Raw genomic sequence first — 22,335 nt, forward strand, 5'->3', positions numbered from 1 at the left:
AAAAAAAAAAAAAAATTAAAACAAGCAAATGCAAAAAAAAAAAAAGAATAAAGATTAAAATGGCAAGTGCCTGTAATCCTAGTTACTCAGGAGGCCGAGATGGGAGGATTAAGGTTCGATACCAGCCTGGGCAGAAGTCGGGTAGATTCTTATCTTCGCTTAAACAACAAAAAGCTGGAAGAGGAGCTGTGGCTCAAGTGGTAGAGGGTGAACCTTGAGCAAAAAGCTCAGGGAAAGTGCCCAGGCCCTGAGTGCAAGCCCAAGCACTGGACACACACACACACACACACACACACACACATTTTAAAAGTATACACCCATCATTTGGATTAAGAACATGACTCACCAACAGTGCAAAAAATTAAAATAAAGCAGAACATGACCCGTGTGCTGAAGTCTCTGTGTCTTTTCCCACAACCCTTCCCCTTCCTCATGTTTCCTCCCCCAGCCAAGTCACCATTCTCAATAGTGTACATCTTGTTGCATGTAATTCCCTAAACAAACATGAGGTTCATTAAACTAGTTTTCTGAAAGTCAGTTAAGAACCACACCATTTATCTGTTATGGTCTGCTTTGGGATCCATTACTATTTTAGAAAGTTGGCCATGTGACTGTATGAGCCTGTTCATTGCTGTTCTCTGCTCTACAGTATTCCAAAACTAGTAGTAGTCTATGACCTTTTACCACCCTAGTGCTGTTCAGCACATAGGCTGCTCTAGTTCACCTTCACACAAACAATGAACTGCAATACCCTCCGGGGCCCCTAGCAGTGTGGTGAAGGTGATAAACTCATTCTCAGAATTCCATAAAACATGAAGATTTCCTATGAAGCCAATTAAATGAAGGTATGAAACTCGCTTATAGTGAAATAAAAAATGAGGGGCTGGGAAGGTGGCTCTGTGGTAGAGTGCTTGCCTTGCATGCATGAGGCCCTGGGTTCAATTCCTCAGCACCACATACACAGAAAAAGCCAGAAGTGGCGCTGTGGTTCAGGTGGTAGAGTGCTAGCCTTGAGCTGAAGAGCTGAGGAACAGCACCCAGGCCCAGAATTCAGGCCCCATGACTGACCAAAAAAAAAAAGACACAGGAGTTTCTCTCTCCACTTAAGGGTATGGCCTCTGGTCTAAGGACTTGTGGTTTAAAACACCCACTTTAAAGCTAGGCTCAGAGACACAATGGGTGCAGTTTTCTCTCCTATGTAGAAGGTAGATCTAAAGTATAAACATATATGAAAAATAGAGGGTCATATATATGTTAACTAAATATGATATATACAGGGGAGGATTCCCTCCTTTGAACAACCAGTGTAACAAAATGCCAGGAAGCTAGAACTTGTTTTGTTGGGAAGGGAGGGCAAACAAATAGAGGAAGGGTGGGGAGTCCAGCTGCAATACTCAATGTATGGATGTGAAAACAGAACCAGGGAACTTGAGGGGATCGGTGGCAGTTGGACAGATGGAGAATGATGGAAGGGGTGACCCTGATCGAGATGCATGGTACTTACAAACTGACAAGTTGAATTGAAACCCGCCATACAACTTAAAGATAACAGAACAAGGGGGGGAGGGGGGAGGCTGGGAAGGGATGGGAAGGGTAAACAAAGGAGGAGGCTGCAATGCTTGGTAAGAAATGTACGCATTATCCTGCCCATGCAATTGTAACCCCTCTGTACAGTATGTTCACAAATAAAATAAAATTAAATTAAAAAAAAAAAGATAACAGAACAAAAGATGCGTAGTAATTATAAACTGATTTGTTATATTGAAAACCCTTTGTGCAACTACTTAAAGAAATTTTTTTAAAAATTAAATATGAAGAGCCCATTTCAGGCTCTGTCTCCCTCTAAAGCGTAGGATCTGGTTGATGATGAGTCATGTCCCAGCTGAAACAGGTCCTGGGGATGCCCAGCGCAGGCTAGGCAGAGCAGACTACAGCATCAGAGCTGTCCTCTCCTCCAGGCTGACTGACCTGCTGCTACGGAAAGCTGCCCTGCTCCTAAACCTGATCTGAACCAGGCCTGTGGGTTTTGGGTTTTATTACCTGCCAGGCATCCTTAAAAATACAAACAAAACCCCAAACTCTGCCTCCACCTTCCCCCCAGCTCCACAGCTGGAGCTGATGAGAGGCACTCTCCCTCTCCAGCACACCCTTCCAGCCTGCTCTGCACACAACCTACCTTGATGAGGGTGATGCCCAGGGCCTTCTTGGGAACCCTACCCGTGATCTCATCGCAGATCCTGTGGATGAACTGGTGAGGGATGACGAACACCAGCAGATCCGCATCCTGCACAGCCTCGCTGAGGTTTGGGATAGCAACCTGCAGCATCAGGAGAAACAGACAGCAGTCAGACAACATCCATCCATCTGGAATTGTTTCTGCCCATTAACCCTTTAGTGAGTAAGAACTGCTGCAGTCCCTAATCTCCATGAAGAATCCTGACATACCCTTTTTCTTTTTTTTTTTTTGAGGCAGGTCTCCCTCCTTATGTAGCCTGGCTAGTCTCCAACTCAAGATCTGCTTTAGCCTCCTAAGTGCTGAGATTGCAGAGATGCACCACCACACCCAGCTCCCACGGTTCTTTTAAAGCTACAGTTTGCAGGTAACTTATGTGATTTGGGTGCAAGTAGTCTTTCTCTTAAGGCAGGGATGGTCCTTAATTTATTCAACTGGCATATTAAACACTCAAAGTCAAGCAGAAGCGGGAAGGTGTGAGTAAGGGTTTGTAGGAAACGAATGCTTCCTTACTCTTCAGTAGTGGCTACAGGTCTTTTCTTGAACAGTATGGGATGGTGGCATGAAGCCTGGAGCTACTGCAGCCATTTTAGATATGTGTGGGGAGGCTTCCATGTGGATGAAGCCAAGTATAGAAAGCAGAAGAAAAAAAAAGAAAGTTTCATGAGCATAATTTCAGCCAATGCACCTGAAGCCAGCCTCACATGGACTTCTTTCCTTGACAGCACTAGGGTTTGAACTCAGGGCCATATATACTTGCTAGGCAGGCTCAATATTGCTAAGCCACACCCAGTCTGGTTTTCACTGGCTATTTTTACAGTAAAGTCTCACTTCCTGTCCCGGTGTACTGTGCGCCACAATCCAACCACAGACTTCCCATCATCACGGGGAACACAGGTGTGCACCACCATATCCAGCTTCCCTTCCAAGGAGCCAGTCTCCTGGATTTTTTTTTCCTTGGTTGACCTAGAACCATGAATCTCCCAGTCCCAGACTCCCATGTTGTTTGGGATGACACTGGTCCACTGCACCCAGTGATATATGAGTTGAGAAGGGGTTGTTATAAATATGCTCCTCAAGAACCACCGGGAGGGGCTGGGAATGTGACTTAGTAGTGGAGTACTTGCCTAGCATGCATGAAGCCCTGTGTTCAATTCTTTAGCACCATATATACAGAAAAGGCTGCAGTGCTGTGGTTCAAGTGATAGAGTGCTAGTCTTGAGCAAAAGAAGCTCAGGGACAGTGCCCAGGTCCTGAGTTCAAGCCCCAGGATTGGCAAACAAAAACTACCAGAGTCACAACTGAAGAAATAAAAACAAAGAATTCTCAAAGCAAGGCAAAATTTACTTCTGCAAAAAGATGTGCCATTAGCCAGATTTTGGTCAAAGCAAGCAAGCGGCAGGCTCCCTTTTTATCCCTAATGCAGCTGGTCCCACCTCTCTGCTCTGGTTAGCCAATCAGAATAAAGAAGAGGATAGGATGTATTTATATAAGGTGACCATTAAAAGACTTTAAGATTAACAGTATACAAGCAATCTCAAAACATATTCCCACCTTCTGCTATTTTATTGTCCAAGCTGAGGTGTGTCTTAATTTCTCTTCCATTTTGGAATAACCAGCTAAGACAAAAAACCTTACATTTCAAAAAAAAAATCCTTCCTTATGCCAAAGCATTTATTCAATAAGAACAAAGCCACCAGTCCAAAACACAAACTTTTTTTTTTTTTGGTCCAGTCATGGGGCCTGAACTCTGGGCCTGGGCACTGTCCCTCAGCTGTTCAGCTCAAGGCTAGCGCTCTACCACTTGAGCCACAGCGCCACTTCCGGCTTTTTTCTTTTTGCTTATGTGGTGCTGAGGAATCGAACCCAGGGCCTCAGGCATGCAAGGCAAGAGCTCTACCACTGAGCCACCTTCCCAGCCCAAAGACTTGCTGCTTCTTTCTTTTTGCTTATGTGGTGCTGAGGAATCGAACCCAGGGCCTCAGGCATGCAAGGCAAGAGCTCTACCACTGAGCCACCTTCCCAGCCCTAAAACACAAACTTTTAAGAGAAATTATTCTGATATGGTCGACAGGAAGCAACCCACTTCCACAGAAAAGATGGCTTTTCTCACAGGGTCTCACAAATAGTTCTTCCCAGGTAGGCCTTGAACCATGATCCTTCTACTCTCAAGTCTCCCAAGTAGATAGAAGCATGAGCTACCACCGGTGCCCAGCCCCTATGTGTATTTTTTTAGTCAAATAAAGCAAACCATTCTTTTAGCTTAAGCTGGTGTAGATGACTCAGTCATTCCCACACCTGAACCACAGCCAAAAGCTTAGGGCATCTCCTTCCTTCCTCATGAAGGCAGGGAAAGTCCGTATTTCCCTTCTGAAGACCTCCAGACCACAGTCTAGGGTTGGGGTCATAGGTACCAGGGACTTATTACCCCACAGTGAAAGCCTCAGACGCAGTATCTCCCTGACATCCTCTAACCCCCCACTCCCCTCCCCGCTGCAAGGCAAGCACAGAAACCAGAGCCTTTGTCCTTATGCCAGAGCCATAAAACTGAAGAACAGCCAGCACTGCATGCCTGTCATCTGAGCTACTTAGGAGGCTGATATCGGAGAACTGTGGGTCAGAGCCTGTGGAGCAGAAAATTCTGTGGGATTATTATATTCAATTAACCACCAAAAAGCTGGAAGTGGAGGTATGGCTCAAGTGGTAGAGCACCAGTTTTAAATGAAAAAAAAAAAAAAAAAACCAGTGATAGCACCTAGGACCTGAGTATAAACCCTAGCACTGGCCTAAAATAACAACCCTAAAAATACTGCTCTTGGGGAAAATAAGAGAGAGGGACAAAGGGTGAACAGAGCAGCGAAACTCAATAGACAATGTTGAAAATGAACTATACAACTTGTAGAGGAGGAGGGTCAGGAGGGAAAAATGGGGAGAAAATGAGGAAAGAGGTGACACTGCTCAAAAGAAATGTACTCATTACCTGACTTATGTAATACCCCTCTGTACATCACCTTTACGATAACAATAAAATTTAAAACAAACAAAAAAAGCCAGTGCTCTTTGTCCCACCTTACTATGTAGGAAATTCTCTCACCTACCTTGTCTGACAGTAAAGCGTAAGACCCCTGTTCTGCAAGAACATTTGCTATTTTTTTTTTCTTTCTTGGTCAGCCATAGGGCTTGAACTCTGGGCCTGGGCACTGTCCCTCAGCTCTTCAGCTCAAGGCTAGTGCTCTACCACTTGAACCACGGGGCCACTTCCCTATTTTTCTGTTTATGTGGTGCTGAGGAATTGAACCAGGGCCTCATGCATGTGAGGCAAGCACTCTACCACTGAGCCCCCTTCCCAGCCTCGCTCTTAAGACAAAAAGGAGCAGAGGAAACCAAAGAGGTCTTGCTACTCACCCCCTACACTTTATTCTTATAGGTCACACTCTGTACAATCTCTCTGGAGACTCTTTCTTTTTCCTTCCTTCCTTCCAATTTTTTTTCTTCAGCTCTTGCTTGGCTTTTTTGCTAAAGGCTGGCACTATACCACTTGCGCCACAGCTCCACTTCTAGCTTTTTGGTGGTTATGTGTATGGCACACATACATAATGCGTTTTATACTCTATCAAAACCAGGTCTTAACAGCTAACAAGTCATTTGAATCTCATCTCTCAGAACAAGAGGCTGAAGCTTGGCACACCAGTGGCTAAATCCTAGCTTAAGCTAAATGACACATCCTAACTCATCAGGAGGCTGAGATCTGAGGATTTTGTAAGCCTCCTGGTTTAAAATGTTTCTGAGGGGCTAGGAATGTGGCTTAGTGGTACTGTGCCTACCTAGCATGCATGAAGCCCTGGGTTGATTCCTCAGAACCACAAACACAGAAAAAGCCAGGAGTGACACTGTGACTCATATGGCAGAGTGCTAGCAAAAGAAGCTTAAGGACAATGCCCAGGTCCTGAGTTCAAGCACCAGAACTGGCAAAATATAAATAAATAAGTAATAGTTTCTGAGGCTGTCCACTGTTAAAGATCCTAAAATGGGATAGGAAAGACAACCCCAAACAGTTTGTCTTTCAGCATAAGCAGGACTGAGGAAGAACCAGAACAAAAGAACCAGGGCTAGCTGTTTAAAGCCCAGGAGTCCAGTGCTGTGATCCAAATGAATAAAAATGTAACCCCCAACAACAACAAAAATCACTGAAAACCAATGAGAACAGCCATATGGACAAACCTGAATCTTTTGTATCCTCTGATTCATGGTATACTGTATAGTGCTGATGAGCTACTATCCACTACATGTTGTCTACTCTGCAGGAGAGACCCAATCCCCACCAAGCACAAGTGCCTACTGATCTTCCCAAGTGCAATAGCATGGCTTTTTTTTTTTTTTGGTCAGTCGTGGGGCTTGAACTCTGGGCCTGGGCACTGTCCCTCAGCTCTTCAGCTCAAGGCCACTTGAGCCACAGTGCCACTTCCGGTTGTCTGGTGGTTTTTTGGAGATAAGAGTCTCACGGACTTTTCCTGCATGGGCTGGCTTTGAACCATGATCCTCAGATCTCAGCCTCATGAATAGCTAGGCTTACAGGCATAAGCTACTGGGCTTGGCTATCATGACCTTTAAATCTAACTGTAGCTAAAAAACTTCTACACTCATTCATAACTCCAAATAAATGTACTGAATCAAATGTGAAAAAAATACACAGAAAGTGTGGGTGGGAAAGCTGGGTGCTGGTGGTTCACGCCTGAAATCCTAGCTACTGAGGAGGCTGAGATCTGAGGATTGCAGTTTGAAGCCAGTCCGGGCAGGAAAGTTGGTGAGACTCTTACCTACCAATAAACTTACAAAAAAGTAAGCCAAAAAGTAGAGTTGTAGCTCAAGTGGTAGTGTGCAAGCCTTAAACAAAAGAAGTTCAGAAACAGTGCTGATGCCCTGAATTCAAGCCCCAGGCCTGGCACGCGCGCGCACACACACACACATACACACACACACATACACACACACACATACACACACACACACACACACACACACACACAAAACCATTTTAATAAGGTAGGCCTTGGCATCTGCAAACTTCCCCACATTTAATTCTTTTCATACAGTCCTCCCAGAAGGCAGCCCTCATTTTATTCCTCTTTCTGTCTACAGCCACAGCACCATACTCTACCCTCAGAGGCAATGCTCATGGAGGCAGTGGTATGAACACACAAGGTAAACCAGAGGAAGCAGGAAGCCACAGGGAGCTGGCTTCCAAAAAGACTATTACAGAAACCTACAGGGGGGTGAATCTGGCAGCCCACGGGAGTTCATAGACTCCACCCACACCAGCAGCAGGGTGATGTTCTTTTCTTTTTCCACACCCACTTCCTTCTTCCCCTTCAAATCCACAGAACCAGGCCAGGCAACAACCTAGTATTTTTCTCTCCCAGACTTAGTAAGCTTGCATTTTCAAATGTCACTCCTACAGTTCTGCTATTTTCTTCTATTTCCCTGTGTGATGTAGGCCTTGACCTTGACTTTAATTATAGAATAGGACATTAGTTGGCCTGAACAGCTGACCAAATACAGGCACTGAGAGAGTGACATCAGGGAACACAAGCAAGGAGGGTATCACTAGTTCCAGCTCCAATGCACTCTAAATGCCAAAGAAGAATCTTCTTCCTGGGTGCTAGTGGCTCACAGCTGTAATCCTAACTACTCGAGGTTTGGAGCTAAAGATTGAAGTTTGAAGCCAGCCTGGGAAGACAAGTTTGAGAGACTCATCTCCAGTTAGTTAGTGAAAAATCTGAAACTGGGGTATGGCTCCAGTGGTAGAGCATGAGCCCTGAGCAAAAAAGCTAAGGGAGGGCATGAGGAGCTGAGTTTTAGTCCTAGTACTGGTACAAAACCACCACCAACAACAAAGGAGTCCTGCCATGATATGTTGGATATGTCTTGGGATACTGAAGTATCACACAGAAATAGGACACCAACTCAAAAGGAACTTAGCAAAAATCAACAACAACAACAACAACAAAACCTACAAAAGCAAAAGGACATGACAATAAGCCAAGTACACAAGAACTGGCCTGGGAGTTGCCCAGCTTTTATTCCTAATATGTCACTGAGCTTTTGTTCTGATTTTGATTGGTTAGAATTCAGGTCCACAATCTTGTGTGACTGGTTAGTTTTCAAGGGGTTTTAAGTTTATCCAAGCAATCAACCCAAACCATGGCCTCCTGGCTCTTACAATTCTTTATATAGTTGTTTTTTTTTTTTTGTCAGTCGTGGGGCTTGAACTCTGGGCCTGGGCGTTGTCCCTCAGCTCTTCAACTCAAGGCGAGCGCTCTACCACTTGAGCTACAGCGCCACGGCTCTTACAATTCTTACTCCGCTGGAGCTGGATCACTCTACCACTTGAGCCACACCTTCAGCTTCTAGAGATATTGTGTGTATATGTGTATGTGTATCCCAGTTGAGCCACACCTTCAGCCTCTAGAGATATTGTGTGTGTGTGTATTTGTTTGTGTGAACTCTACTACTCGAGCCATACCTCCAGCCTCCAGATATCTAGTATGTGTCTGTCCTGAGACTTGAACTGAGAGCCTGGAGATATAAGTCTGATAGATAGACTTTCCTGCTCCCGCTGGCTTTGAACCATAATCCTGAGATCTCAGCCTCATGAGTAGCTAGGATTACAGATGTGAATCATGGGTGCCATCCTAGAAAGTAATTTTTTTTTCTTTAATTCAGATTTTCTTTTTTTTTTAATTTTACTTTATTTGTGAACATACTGTACGGAAGGGTTACAATTACATGGGCAGGATAATGCATACATTTCTCACCAAGCATTGCAGCCTCCTCCTTTGTTTACCCTTCAGATCCCTTCCCAGCCTCCCCCTAGAAAGTAATTCTTAAAACAGGATGTGGCTCACCTAAAATACCTCTTGAAGGATGGAGGCTACCGTTTAAATGGTGGTGATTATGTCACTTGGATAGAAAAGATTCTCACTCCTACAGAGTACATGGTATGTCCCCCAAAGCTCATTCGCTGACATTCTGCCTCAGCACCTGAGACAGTGACTACATTTGGTGACAGCACCCTCAGAGAGGTAGTGAACTGAAAATGATAAGAGTGGGGAAATATGACTGCTGTATGATACATGGGCTCCAACAGGACTCTGTCCCCACAGCAAGGGTTATGACACAGCCACCAGGAAGCTCCACAAGAAAACAACCATGACATCTGTTCAGAACTGTCACAAAAAGAAACAAATTCTGTTGTTTAACTCACCCCACCTAGGGCACTCTGTTTACAACAGCCCCAAGAGTAACACAAAGCCCATTTTCAATCAGGAAAAACCAGAGCCAATGGGGAATAACAGGGAAGTCACTTGGCCAGCTCCAGATCCCCAGCTCCACCAGCTAAGCAAGATCAAGCAAGAATGAACCAGAGTCTCACCACATTTTCTGGTAGCTTGTGTCCGGGGAGATATTTTACATTTTCATGGTCATTATTTATGATGTCAGTCAGTTTTCTGCCATTGACTGTTTCTTCAAAGACCCACATCTTCACTGTGGAGGCAAACTTCTGCAGCTTCTGAACATTATTGCCAATTATCTTCGCAACAGCTGAACCCCTGCAAAAAAGAAATCAGAAAAAAAAATTCACTTGAGCAGAAGAATTTGATTTCAATTAAGTTAAATGCACTCAATTTAAATTCACAAGGCCTGTGCTTTCATTCTGATCAAAGACTGAGCTTGCTCAAAATGAGACGTGTATTCATCTTAAGCCACATGAAATGTGCTTGTTCACACTGGTAAGCCCAGGAACTTTGCACGAAGGTGAAAACCTATCCTTCTTGAAACCAATAAAAGCCAAAGTTAACTTGGGGCAGTGTGACATAAAGAAAAGAAATCCATCTACCTCATGATGATGACACTATAGGGTTTTATTTATTTATTTTTGTTCAGTCCTAAGGCTTGAACTCTGGGCCTGGGTGCTGTCCCTCAGCTCTTCAGCTCAAGGCCAGTGCTCTACCACTTGAACCACAGCACCACTTCTGGTTTTCTGAGTGGTTTATTGGAGATAAGAGTCTCACAGCTTGTCCTGCTCGGGCTGGCTTTGAACAGTGATCCTCATATCTCAGCCTTTGAGTAGTTTGGATTATAGGCATGAGCCACCACGCCCAGCTACTAGAGGGTTTTTGAAGTCTCCAAGGACACCAAATTGTAGTTCAAATCTACTAAGATAAAAATGTACCCACTGGAAAATAAACTGTTCAGATAAACTGGCCTAAAGTGGAATTCTAACTGGAAAGACAAGAATTACATGGATGTTGGGCATTTATCCAAAAGAGTTTACAAGTCAGCATACAATAAAGACACTTGAATATTGGGGCTGGGAAGGTGGCTCAGTAGTAGAGCGCTTGCCTTGCATGCTCAAGGCCCTGGGTTTGATTCCTTAGCACCACATAAGCAAAAAGAAAAAAGCCAGAAGTGGTGCTGTGGCTCAAGTGGTAGAGCGCTAGCCTTGAGCTGAAGAGCTGAGGGACAGTGCCCAGGTCCAAAGTTCAGGCCCCATGACCGGACCCAAAAAAAAAAAAAAAAAGACACTTGAATATCCATGTTCATTGTTCATTATTCACCATAGCCAAGGTTTGGGAACAGCTCATCCCCTATAATGGATGAATGAATCAAGAAACACACACACACACATATACAGTAATTGTACTCATGTATCAAAAAAGTACATTATGGCCAGGTGCTAGTGGCTCATGCTTGTATCCTAGCTACTCAGGAGGCTAAGATCTGAGGATCATGGTTCAAAACCAGCCTGGGCAGGAAAGTCCATGAGACTCTTATCTCCAATTAACCAACAGAAAACCAGAAGTGGCACTGTGGCTCAAGTGGTAGAGCACTAGCCTTAAGCTAAAGAGCTCAGGGACAGCACCCAGGCCAAGAGTTCAAGACTCATGACTGAACAACAACAACAACAAAAGTACATTATGTCATTTGCAGGAAAAAATGTTAGGTGAAATAAATTGGGCTCAGAGAAACATACCATGCATATTTTCTCTCTTATGTGGAGTTAGGTCTAAATTGTAAACATAGGAAAACATACACAGGGAAAAATGCAGATATTCATGGACAAATTGAAGTATGAGATACTCAGAGAAGACTCCAACGGTGTAATTGTTTTGAACAACTAACTTATAGGTCAACAAAATAAATATCATGGGGCTCAGAAGGTGGCTCAGTGCTTGCCTTGGATGCATGAGGCCCTGGGTTCAATTCCTCAGCACCACATAAGCAGAAAAAGCCAGAAGTGGCACTGTGGCCCAAGTGGTAAAGCGATAGCCTTGAGCTGAAGAGCTGAGGAACAGTGCCCAGGCCCAGAGTTCAGGTCCCATGACCAACTAACTAAATAAATAAATACATACATACATACATACTATATAGCTGAAAAAAATATTTTTGTCCTGGATAGGGAAACGAGGAGAAGGGATAGAGTTCAAGAAAGGAGGAAGAGACAAATGCAGAGTGGAAGAATGGGCAAATACCATCATTATTTCAATGTATACATTCAATGGAATCAGGTAATCTGGGGGGTGGTGTTAGGAGACAGAATGATATTGATGAAGATACACTGTACTTATAAATTAATACACTGAAATGAAACTCCCTTATACAGCTACTTAAAGATAATAATAACAAAAAAAATAACAAGAAGAACCCCAACCTCTAAGAAGCTATTTTAGCTAAGCCATATTCTGTTATTAGAATTTTTTTTCTTGAGGTTAGAGGCATGGCTTAAGTGGTAAAATGCTAGCTAAGAAGAACTGTTTTTCTGACCAGTTCCTGCTTTGGCCAGGGCTTGGTCTTAGTTGACTGTACTTTAATTAAGATATCCTAGGGGCTGGGAAGGTGGCTCAGGGGTAGATTGCTTGCCTTGCATGCATGAGGCCCTGGGTTCGATTCCTTAGCACCACATAAGCAAAAAGAAAAAAGCCGGAAGTGGCGTTGTGGCTCAAGTGGTAGAGCGCTAGCCTTGAGCTGAAGAGCTGAGGGACAGCGCCCAGGCCCAGAGTTCAGGCCCCACGACCGGACCCAAAATAAATAAATAAATAAAGATATCCTGTTACCAGTTATGCCCTGTTCCTGTTAAATTGTATTAAGCAATATCATCTCAAACTAGCCAATCACACAGCTTGTAAACCTAATTTCTGACCAATCAAAACATGAGGTAGTATTATGCTAGGGATACAACCCTGCAGATTGCCAGCCCACCGCACTTGCTGACTCGGCTTCTTCCCACTAGCAGATCTTTCTGCCACAGCAAACTTTTCCTTGACAAGTTCCTTTCAAGTTGGTGTCCTTATTCCTACATGAGACCCCAATGTCCCAAGATGTTCCCAACAATTTCAAAGGGAACAAAGAACAGGACCTAGATTCTGAGCAACAAATCCAGTAGGCCTAGAGCCATGAAGTCCTCATCTCTCTGTATCTTTATTCCACTAACAAATTCTGGTCCTCATCTCTCTAGTTCTACTCAACTAACAAATTCAGTCTCTAAGGCCTTATGGAAATCACTGAACCCTAACTTCTCAATATCGGTCCCAACAGCTCCTTCCTGCAGTACATGGGACACCCTGGCATGGGTTACCTTTGCCATTTCCTAGAATCTCTGCTGACCAGAAGTGGGACCCTAATCCCAGATGAGCCAATCAGCCCCCCAACGGCTCTAAAGAACCTTCCTTCCTTCTTTTCTTCCTTCCTCTTTCTTTCTGCCTCTTTTTTTTTTAATTTTTATTTAGTTTTTTTATTGTGAAAGTACTGTACAGAGGGGTTACAATTACATGGGCAAGATAATGAGTACATTTCTTGTCAAGCATTGTAGCCTCCTCCTTTGTTTCTCCTTCCCATCCCTTCCCATCCTCCCCCTGCCCCCCCACCCAATCCTCCCCACTCCCCTCCCCCCACACACCAAAGTTGTAAAGTTCATTTTTGACATAACGACTTGTACTTCTCATTGTTGCAATGGGTCCACCTGTATCCCTATTTAAACAACTTGTTTTTCCCCTTCCCCTCCACAAATTATACCGACATCAAATACAGTGAAAAGCAGGAGTTATACCATGGGGGAGGGTTTCTGCCTCTCTTTCTGCCTTTCCTTCTTTCTTTCTCTTTCTCTCTTTCTTTCTCTCTTTGTCTTTCTTTCTTTCTCTTTCTCTCTTTCTATCTCTTTCTTTCTGCCAGTCCTGGGGCTTGCACTTGGCCTGGGCACTGTCCCTGAACTTCTTTTGTTCAAGACTAGCACTCTACCACTTGAGCCACAACATCACTTTCAGCTTTTTATGTTTATGTGGTACTGAGGAATTGAACCCAAGGCTTCACGAATGCTAGAGAAGCACCCTACCACTAAGCCATATTCCCTACCCCAAGAAGTTTTTTCTTTGATAACTCTAATGAAAGAATATGGTAAAAATGCATCTTGCAAATTCAAATTTTAGGACATCTGTAGTTTTCTAACTATTCTGAACAGAGTAGATGGTAAGAAAGGGAGGAGGTATCCCAGCTGATGCTGAAGAACATAGAAGAATTGTCATCCTTCCTCTCTCTTCCCTCAGAGATGGGGGGGGGAGGTGTACGTTGGCATAGGGCTTGAACTTAAGGCCTGTCCCTCACCTTCTTCACTCAAGACTGATGCTCTGCCACTTGAAACACAGCTCTACTTTGGGCCGTGTGTGTGTGTGTGTGTGTGTCTGTGTGTGTGTGTCTGTGTCTGTGTGTGTGTGTGTCTGTGTCTGTGTCTGTGTGATTAATTGGAAATGAGTCTCTCAGACTTTCCTGCCTAGGCTGATTTCACAATCTTAAGATTTTAAGAAAGAGCCACCAGCACCTGGTTCCCTGTCTCTCATTTTAGCCAGCTCTAATTATTTCTCAGCATTTATTACAATCTATATGCTTTGACAACTACAAAAGCCTGAATAAATCTACCATAGATGATTCTATGTCAGGAAAGAGAAAAAAATGATAATTTACACCATCAAGTCTCAACTTTGACTACACACTAGAATTACTTGTGAGGGTCAAGATCCTGAGTTCCAAGCCATACCCAAACCACAAAACAATAAAACTGGCTCCTCCGGGGTGCCATTTTTCAAGTTCACAGTGACTCATTAGGGAGCTTGGGCGGAGAACTGATGCTCAACATGATCTAGAACTCTCATGCCCTCCTCCTACCAAGAAATGTTATGGCTAGGCAGCTGTGCCCACCGATGTCAGCGAAACAGCTCATTATCCATTTCTGCTGATACTTGTAAATGGGAGGCTGAGTTGCCCCATCACTACACCTTTCTTCTCAGCTGAGTATGGCTGCTCATCCAGTGCTCCCCTGGCATCCAGTTAAACTGGAAGATGACTGGAAACATAGCTCAGTGGTAGAGTGTTTGCCTAGCAATATGAGGCCTTGAGTTCAACCTCTAGTAGATGGGAAGAAGCCTAATTCAAACACAAATCAGGTAGAGTGACAATGTTTCATGCCTGTAATCCTAGTTACTCAGGAGGCTGAGATCTGAGGATTGAGGTTCAAAGCCAGCCTGGGAAGAAAAGCCTCCATGAAAATCTTATCTCCAATTAACCACCAAAAAACTGAGTGGTAGAGCGCTAGGCTTGACCAAAAAGAGCCCAGGGATAGCGCCCAGGTCTTGAGTTTAAGCCCTACCACCGACTGAAAACACACACACACACACACACACACACACATACACAAATCAGAACAAAAGTCCCCTTCCCCTGATCTTTTCTGTGGCCTCTACAGGAAGCCAACTATTTACAGGCAGAGGTAAACTAGAAACATCTGCTGAAATGAGCTAGAATTCAAATAAGAGGGGTACTAATTTGTTTTGTTGGTTGTGGGGCTTATACTCTAGCCTGGGTGCTATCCCTCAGCTCTTCAGCTCAAGGCTAGCTAGTGCTCTACCACTTGAGCCACCACAGCTCTACATCTGGTTTTCTGGTGGTTTACTGGAGATAAGAGTCACACAAACTTTCCTGCCCGAGCTGGCTTTGAACTGTGATCCTCAGACCTCAGCCTCCTGAGTAGCTAGGATTACAGGCGTGAGCCACCAGCGCCCAGCTAATGTGGGTACTGTTAAGAACAAAGCCCAGGGCTGGGAATGTGGCTTAGTGGTAGAGTGCTTGCCTTGCATGCATGAAGCTCTGGGTTCAATTCCTCAGTACCACCTAAACAGAAAAAAAGCCAGAAGTGGTGCTATGGTTCAAGTGAAAGAGCGCTAGCCTTGAGCAAAAGAAACTCAGGCCCTGAGTTCAAGCACCAGGACTGGCCAAAAAAGGCAAAAGAAAAAAAAGCCCATCAAGCCATGTCTGCACATTCTTTTTGGTTTACTGGGGCCTTAAACGACTGGACAAAAATTAAAGGAAATTCCATTGTGTGCCATGATTTAATCCAGCGCATAAGTCAAAGCCTCATTATGCTTCCTCCCTAGTCTTATCAGCAATGTCACCCAAGCATTCAGCCAGCCATCTCAGTCATTAAACACTTACTGAGCACCTATAGCATACAACACATTGGGCTAGCTATGGGGGGGAGGGGAGTCAGCAGAGAAAAAGACCATGCGTTGTTCACTGCTCTCAGAAACTTAGCAGCCCCAAAGATACTCAAGGTGAAGGACCTTCACAATTAGGAGTGGACTAAGAGGTAAAAGGAACTGAAAGGACATATTTCTACAGGCCAGCTGTCTAGACTTTTAACACAAAGGGGCCCAAGGCAATCCATAAGTCTCCACAGCCTTCTGTAGAGGAAACCATAATGGTCAGAGCCTAGTCAACAGTACAGGAAGAGGACCATACCCCTGCTAAGAAGCAAAAGAACTTCATGATCAGGGCTAGGATGAGCAACATCCAATACTCAGCTAAGCTCAGAAATGTGAGGAGGGCCAAGCTGAGAATGCAGCTGGCCGGGGCTCATGAGCAATAGTGAGTGCTTGTTATCCTAGGCAGCTGAGCCCAAGATGGGGTGGGCAGTCTTGCAGCCACACCTGATGGGAAGAAATCACTGAATATGACAACTCACAGGGTGCTGGAGGTGACTACCAGGCAATCCCGGGCCAGGCTACTACATCTGGAGTAGGAGTTGAGGGGTCAGTTCAGAGTGAGGGAAAGACATCAATTCAATGAATTTTAAAAAGAGAAGAGATCTTGGTGCCTAAGGCCTAGTTTTGTTCTAGGTAACTCATAAATCCTTTGGGGGGCAGTAAAAGTCACATTTCATTTTTTAAATACTCTTTGGGTAAGAAGTTGGACTGAACATTTTCTCATTCTGTTAATTATATATAATATCAATTATATATGTTGTATAATTATACATAACATGAAATATATAATATCAAAAAGCATAACTTAAGCTGAGCGCCAGTGGCTCACACCTGTAATCCTAGCTACTCAGGAGACAGATCTGAGGATCACGGTTCAAAGCCAGCCCAGGCAGGAAAGTCTGGGAGACTCTTATCTCCAATTAACCACCAGAAAACTGGAAGTGGTGCTATGGCTCAAGTGGTAGAGTGCTCACCTTGAGCTGAAGAACTGAGGGACAGTGCCCAGGCCTAGAGTTCAAGCTGCATGACCAAACAAATAAAATAAATACATAAATAAAGAGGAGCAACTTAACATTCCTCCTGAATCAAACAGGAGTGATGAGTTCTGAAGATGGCTTGAAGGTCTTGACACAAGTGGAATCTATAACTAACTCTAAAAATGGGACAGGGACTGAAGGTATAGCTAGGTATATATAACACTTGCCTAGCATGTGTGAGGACCTTGACTCAGTACACAGAGACTATACGTTTGTTTTTTTTTTTTAAAGTGAGTCTGCCAGTTTCAGAATTTGAGTCTGCACTCCCATGCATACCTTTATTTAATTATTAACATTCTCCTTTCCTTTTCAACTCCCCTCCGCCTGAAATTTCTTTTTCCCCCTCTGTATATTCTAAGTTTCTCTTGATACCATGGTTCCTCCAGTCATCACAGGATCTCAGGTTGATTCTTCAGCTCTCTTCAAGACTGCTTGTCTTTTGTTTGTTTGGGTTTTTTTTTGGGTCCCGTCTTGGGGCCTGAACACTGGGCCTGGGCGCTGTCCCTCAGCTCTTCAGCTCAAGGCTAGTGCTCTACCACTTGAGCCACAGCGCCACTTCCGGGGGTTTTTCTTTTCACTTACGTGGTGCTGAGGAATCGAACCCAGGGCCTCAGGCATGCAAGGCAAGCGCTCTACCACTGAGCCAACTTCCCAGCCCCGACTATACGTTTTTTTTGAGACTATACATTTTTATACACCCAGATATATTTTTTTCAAAGTAAGTCCAGCACCAGTGGTACATGCCTGTAATTCTAGCTACTGAGAAGGCTGATTTCTGAAGATATTAAGACTCTTATCTCCAATTAATTAGCATAGCCAGAAGGCATGGCTCCAGTAGTAGAATGCCAGCCTTGAGAAAAAAAAGCTAAATGAGAATGAAAGACACGAGTTCAAGCCTAATACCAGCACCAACAAAAAAAAAATTAGAAACGGAAGAGGAGTTGGGCATTTAGCTTGGTGGAGGGCAAGGCCCTGAGTTTGGTACAAGTCCAAGTCCTGGTTACAGTCCCCAAAGGTGTCTTGCATGTGACTGGCAGTGCTGGGTCCCATGTTTGGGGTTAGGGTGACACTGCACAAGTATAGTGGGCTGTAGGTCTTGTCCCCCTGGGCAAGGGCCCAGCTCTTCCATCTACAGGATGATGGATGAAGCAGGTGATTTCTTAAAGGTTCCTTCCATTGCTTCCCAAAGTGAGCAATAGGAAGCAGGAACACCCAAAGGCTGGGTACTGCCCCCCTCACCCCCCCCCAGCAGTAAATGACACCTTTGTGCTTTTGTCAGCTGTCACATCTCGTAGACACCTAGCATGAGCTGCCATCTCTCAGTGTTAGTGGCCCCTCTTCTCCCCTGGAAGGCCTGGGTCTCCTCTTGCTGGGTGGTTATCTAGCAAGAACTGTTCTGTTTGGGGGCTGTGGTTTTGTTACTGTGACCTCCAGCTAGTGCTCTTTACAAAGTACTTGAAGGAAAGTAATGAAATAACTGTACAGGTATGAAGCAGACAGAGCGAGGCCCAATGAGGTAAGGCTCATCCTGTCTGGACTCTGGCACTCTGATCTTCTCCGAGCAGTGACCATGATCTAGGGAGGGGCTGAGGAGCCCAAGTCAGTAAAAAGTACAAGCCGGCCTGGGATACACCCAGCCTGTCCTGGGTTTTTCACATCACCCATGTAACCATGAATTATCTGAGTTTTGGGCCATATCACATCTGCAATGCTATGAAAATGCAACTTAAAGAGAACCTGAGCAGGTATTTGATTTAAGAGCTCAATTATTGACAGCAGACCACAGGGATATAGATTACCCCACTTTACAGAAGAAATTGAGGCTCAGGGAATGTAAATGTCACCAAAAATCCCACTATGTATCTAGAGCCAGGACTTCAAACCCAGATCTGTCTGTTTCTAAAACCACACTTCCCACCAATTTAGTTTGTCCTGGTGTAAAATGGAATTGCTGATAATCCAGTTGGAGCTCCATGAAGAAGAGATTCCCTGCTGGGGGCAAGGATCCAGCGAATAAAAGCAGACACACCTCTGCCCCCATGGAGCTAGGAGACTGACAGTGTTGCTGCCTGGTGACAAGGTGGCCAAGGGGAGAGGGCTTGTGACCCAGTGCCAATGACACTTGTCAGGTCATTCAGAGGAAAGGTGGCTTCTGAAGGCTGGGTGGGTCTCAGGGAGCAGGGAGGAGGAGGAGGAAGGGGAAGAGGAGGAGGAGAAGGGAGGAGGGCAGGGAAGCATGGACATGCAGGGGAGGTAGAGATGGTGGACAAGGCAGTGAGGAGCCAGGAGTGAGAAAGGGGTACACTGATCTGTCTCAAGGCTGGCGCCATTATTACTCCCTCACATGAATGAACAGACCAGGAAAGTATACAGTGGTTAACAATAACAACAAAAACAAATACCCAGGGTCTTCTGTTGCAGATCAGGGCAAGAAGGGATAAACAGACCCCAGCTCATCCTTTGGTATTTGTTCTGTCCCCTTCCCATCTTCCTAAGAAGGGATGAGATCTGAATTAGGCTGAAGATGTGTCCATCAGCCAAAGGATGGTTGGCTACCAAGTCAGGCAAAGGTCAAGAATGGCCCTGGAGTGCAAAGCCATGTGAAGACACAAAGGACCTTGCAGCACACCTCCCCTTTTCCCAAGGAGGAAACCGAGGCCTGGAGAGAACTGGCAGAGGTTCTGCCACATTCTCCACAATCCATGCTCATCTCTCCCAGAGCTGATCTGGGTTAAGGTTCCCAGGGCAAGAGGATGATCCATTTTAGCTTGATGAATTTATAGTCCCACTCCTAAGAGCAGTACATGAAAGAAAAGAACTATGAAGAATCTCATCACCCAGGAAGAACCACTGTTAACATTTTGTGTAATTTTTTGCACTTAAAAGGCTTTTGAAGTACAATCAAATGGCACTATTTTAAATGCAAATGTAAAAAATGAAACATTGTAAAAACAGATTCAACTTGGTGAATGTTTTTTTGATCTCTGGGTATAAAGCCTCTCTAAGGTTAAAAAGGGAGAGAGAGGAAAAAAAAACATGAACATGTTCACTTAAAGAAAATGAGTGAGATGAAAGAGACTTTGGGTCACTGTCAAGAAAAATGCTTACCAGAGAATATATATAAGGCAAGATACAAAGTAGTGATCACCTATAATTAATAAAAGCTTACTTTGGAGGCTGAGATCTGAGGATCCTGGTCCCAAGGCAGCCAGAAGTGAGGCTCTAGTGATAAGAATGGCAGCCTTGATCAAGAAAAAGCTAAGAAGCCAGGCCGGTGGCTCATACCTGTTATTCTAGCTACTCAGGAGGCTGAGATCTGAGGATGTGGTTCAAAGTCACCCTGGGCAGGAAAGGCCATGAGACTCTTATCTCTAATTAACCTACAGAAAACTGGAAGTGGTACTGTGGCTCAAGTAGTAGAGCGCTCACCTTGAGCTGAAGAGCTCAGGGACAGAGTCTAGGCCCAGCGTTCACCAGGACAAAACAAACAAACAAAAGGAAAAAAGAAATAGAAGGAAGGAAGGAAGGAAGGAAGGAAGGAAGGAAGGAAGGAAAAAAATGTAAGGGACAGTACACAGGCCCCAAGTTCAAGCCCCCTGCTCACTAAAGAATAGATACCCATTAAGAGTTGGGACTCGCCGGGCGCCGGTGGCTCTCGCCTATAATCCTACTCAGGATGCTGAGATCTGAGATCACAGTTCAAAGCCAGCCAGGGCATGAAAGCCCATGAGACTCTTCTCCAAAAAACCACTAGAAAACCAGAAGTGGCACTGTGGTTCAAGTGATAGAGCGTTTGCCTTGAGCTGAAGAGCTAAGGGACAGCGCCCAAGCCCAGAGTTCAAGCCCCACGACCGACACACACACACACACACACACACAAAAAGAATTGGGACTATTACAACTATTAAAAGAAAAAAAAAAAAGAAATGAGAAATTAAGCTGCAGGCAAGTCATAGAGTGCTTATGTAGCAAGTGCTATGAAGAGGATGGAACTCAGACTGGCTTTTGTTTTTTCTTTCAAAGCTCTATCTTATGAGTTTGGTGTGGTAATTAGTGCCTGTCTATAATCCCAGCACTTGGTTGGAGGCAGGAGGACTGTGAAAGAGGCCAGTTAGGGCTATAGTGATCCCTGAGTGTGGGGGAAAACAAAAAAAGACACTCTTTGTGTCTGTATACACATAAAATTCAAGATCGTAAATAAAAATCAGGTGGCTCATGCCTGTAATCGTAGCTACTCAGGAGACTGAGATCTGAGCATCACTGTTCAAAGCCAGCCGTGGCAGGAAAGTCCCTGACACTCTTACCTCCAATTAACCACCAGAAAACTGGAAGTGGCACTGTGCGTCAAAGTGGCAGAGTTCTAGCTTTGAACAAAAAAAGTTCCAAGGCTAGGATTTTGGCTCAGTGGTAAAGTGCTTGCCTAGCATGCATGAAGCCTTGGGTTCAATTCCTCAGTACCATATAACCAGAAAAAGCCAGAAGTGGTAGTGTGGCTCAAGGGGTAGAATGATAGCCTTGAGCAAAAGAAGTTCAGGGACAGTGCCCAGGCACTGAGTTCAAGCTCCATGACTGGCAAAAAAGAAAAGAGAAAAAGATCCAGGATAGCGCCTAGACCCTTAGTGCAAGCCCCATGACCAACAAGAAAGAAAGAGAGGAGAGAAAGAGAGAGAGAGAAGGAAGGAAGGAAGGAAGGAAGGAAGGAAGGAAGGAAGGAAGGAAGGAAGGAAGGAAGGAAGGAAGGAAGGAGAAAAGCAGTGTATAGAGTTCTTCCACTGTTCAATGTGGTAACCACATAGGGTATTTAAAATAATACTAGAATGTAAGTTTATTTTTTTGGTGCCAGTCCTAGGACTTAAACTCATGGCCTGGCCATTGTCCCTGAGCTTCTTTTACTCAAGGCTAGCTAGCGCTTTACCACTTGAGCCATGACTCTACTTCCATCATTTTTGGTGCTTCATTCCAGGTAAGAATCTCAAGGATTTCCTGCCTGGGATGGCTTCAAAGCACATTTCTCAAATCTCTGCATCCAGAGCAGGTAGGATTACAGGTATAAGCTACTGGAACATGTATGTTTATTTTTAAATTGTTTGCATAAAATTTGAAATCAGGGCTGGCCTTCCTAGACAAGGGCTCTACCATTTGAGACATATATACCAGCTCTTAAATTTGGATGTTAGTTTTAGTTGATAGACATTTAAATTTAAGCCAGGTGGCTCATGCCTGTAAACCTAGCTATTCAGGAGGCTGAGATCTGAGGATTCCGGTTCACCACCAGTACAGGCAAGAAAGTCCTTGAGACATTATCTCCAATTAACCCCCAGAAAACCAAAAGTGGTGCTGTGGCTCAACTTGGTAGAGAGCTAGTTGACCAAAAATGCTCAGGGACTATGCCCAGGCCCTGAGTTCAAGCCCCATGATTAAAAAAATTAAATTAAATTTAGTGTATACAGTCACCTTTTTTTTTTTTTGGGGGGGG

General features: G+C 44.5%; 1 protein-coding gene across 1 annotated transcript in view; it reads right to left on the reverse strand.

Moving 5' to 3' along the window:
* Nucleotides 1-22,335, reverse strand: part of LOC105994830 — a 131,392-nt gene that overhangs the window by 30,517 nt on the left and 78,540 nt on the right. The window contains exons 2-3 of the mRNA XM_013028469.1: nt 9,666-9,843; nt 2,177-2,317 (exon numbers count right to left, since the gene is read on the reverse strand). Coding sequence (XP_012883923.1) covers nt 2,177-2,317; nt 9,666-9,843 — 319 coding nt within the window. The remainder of the gene's footprint in view (nt 1-2,176; nt 2,318-9,665; nt 9,844-22,335) is intronic.

This window comes from Dipodomys ordii, unplaced genomic scaffold (genome assembly GCF_000151885.1).
Source record: "Dipodomys ordii isolate 6190 unplaced genomic scaffold, Dord_2.0 Scaffold110, whole genome shotgun sequence".
Lineage (NCBI taxonomy): Eukaryota > Metazoa > Chordata > Mammalia > Rodentia > Heteromyidae > Dipodomys > Dipodomys ordii.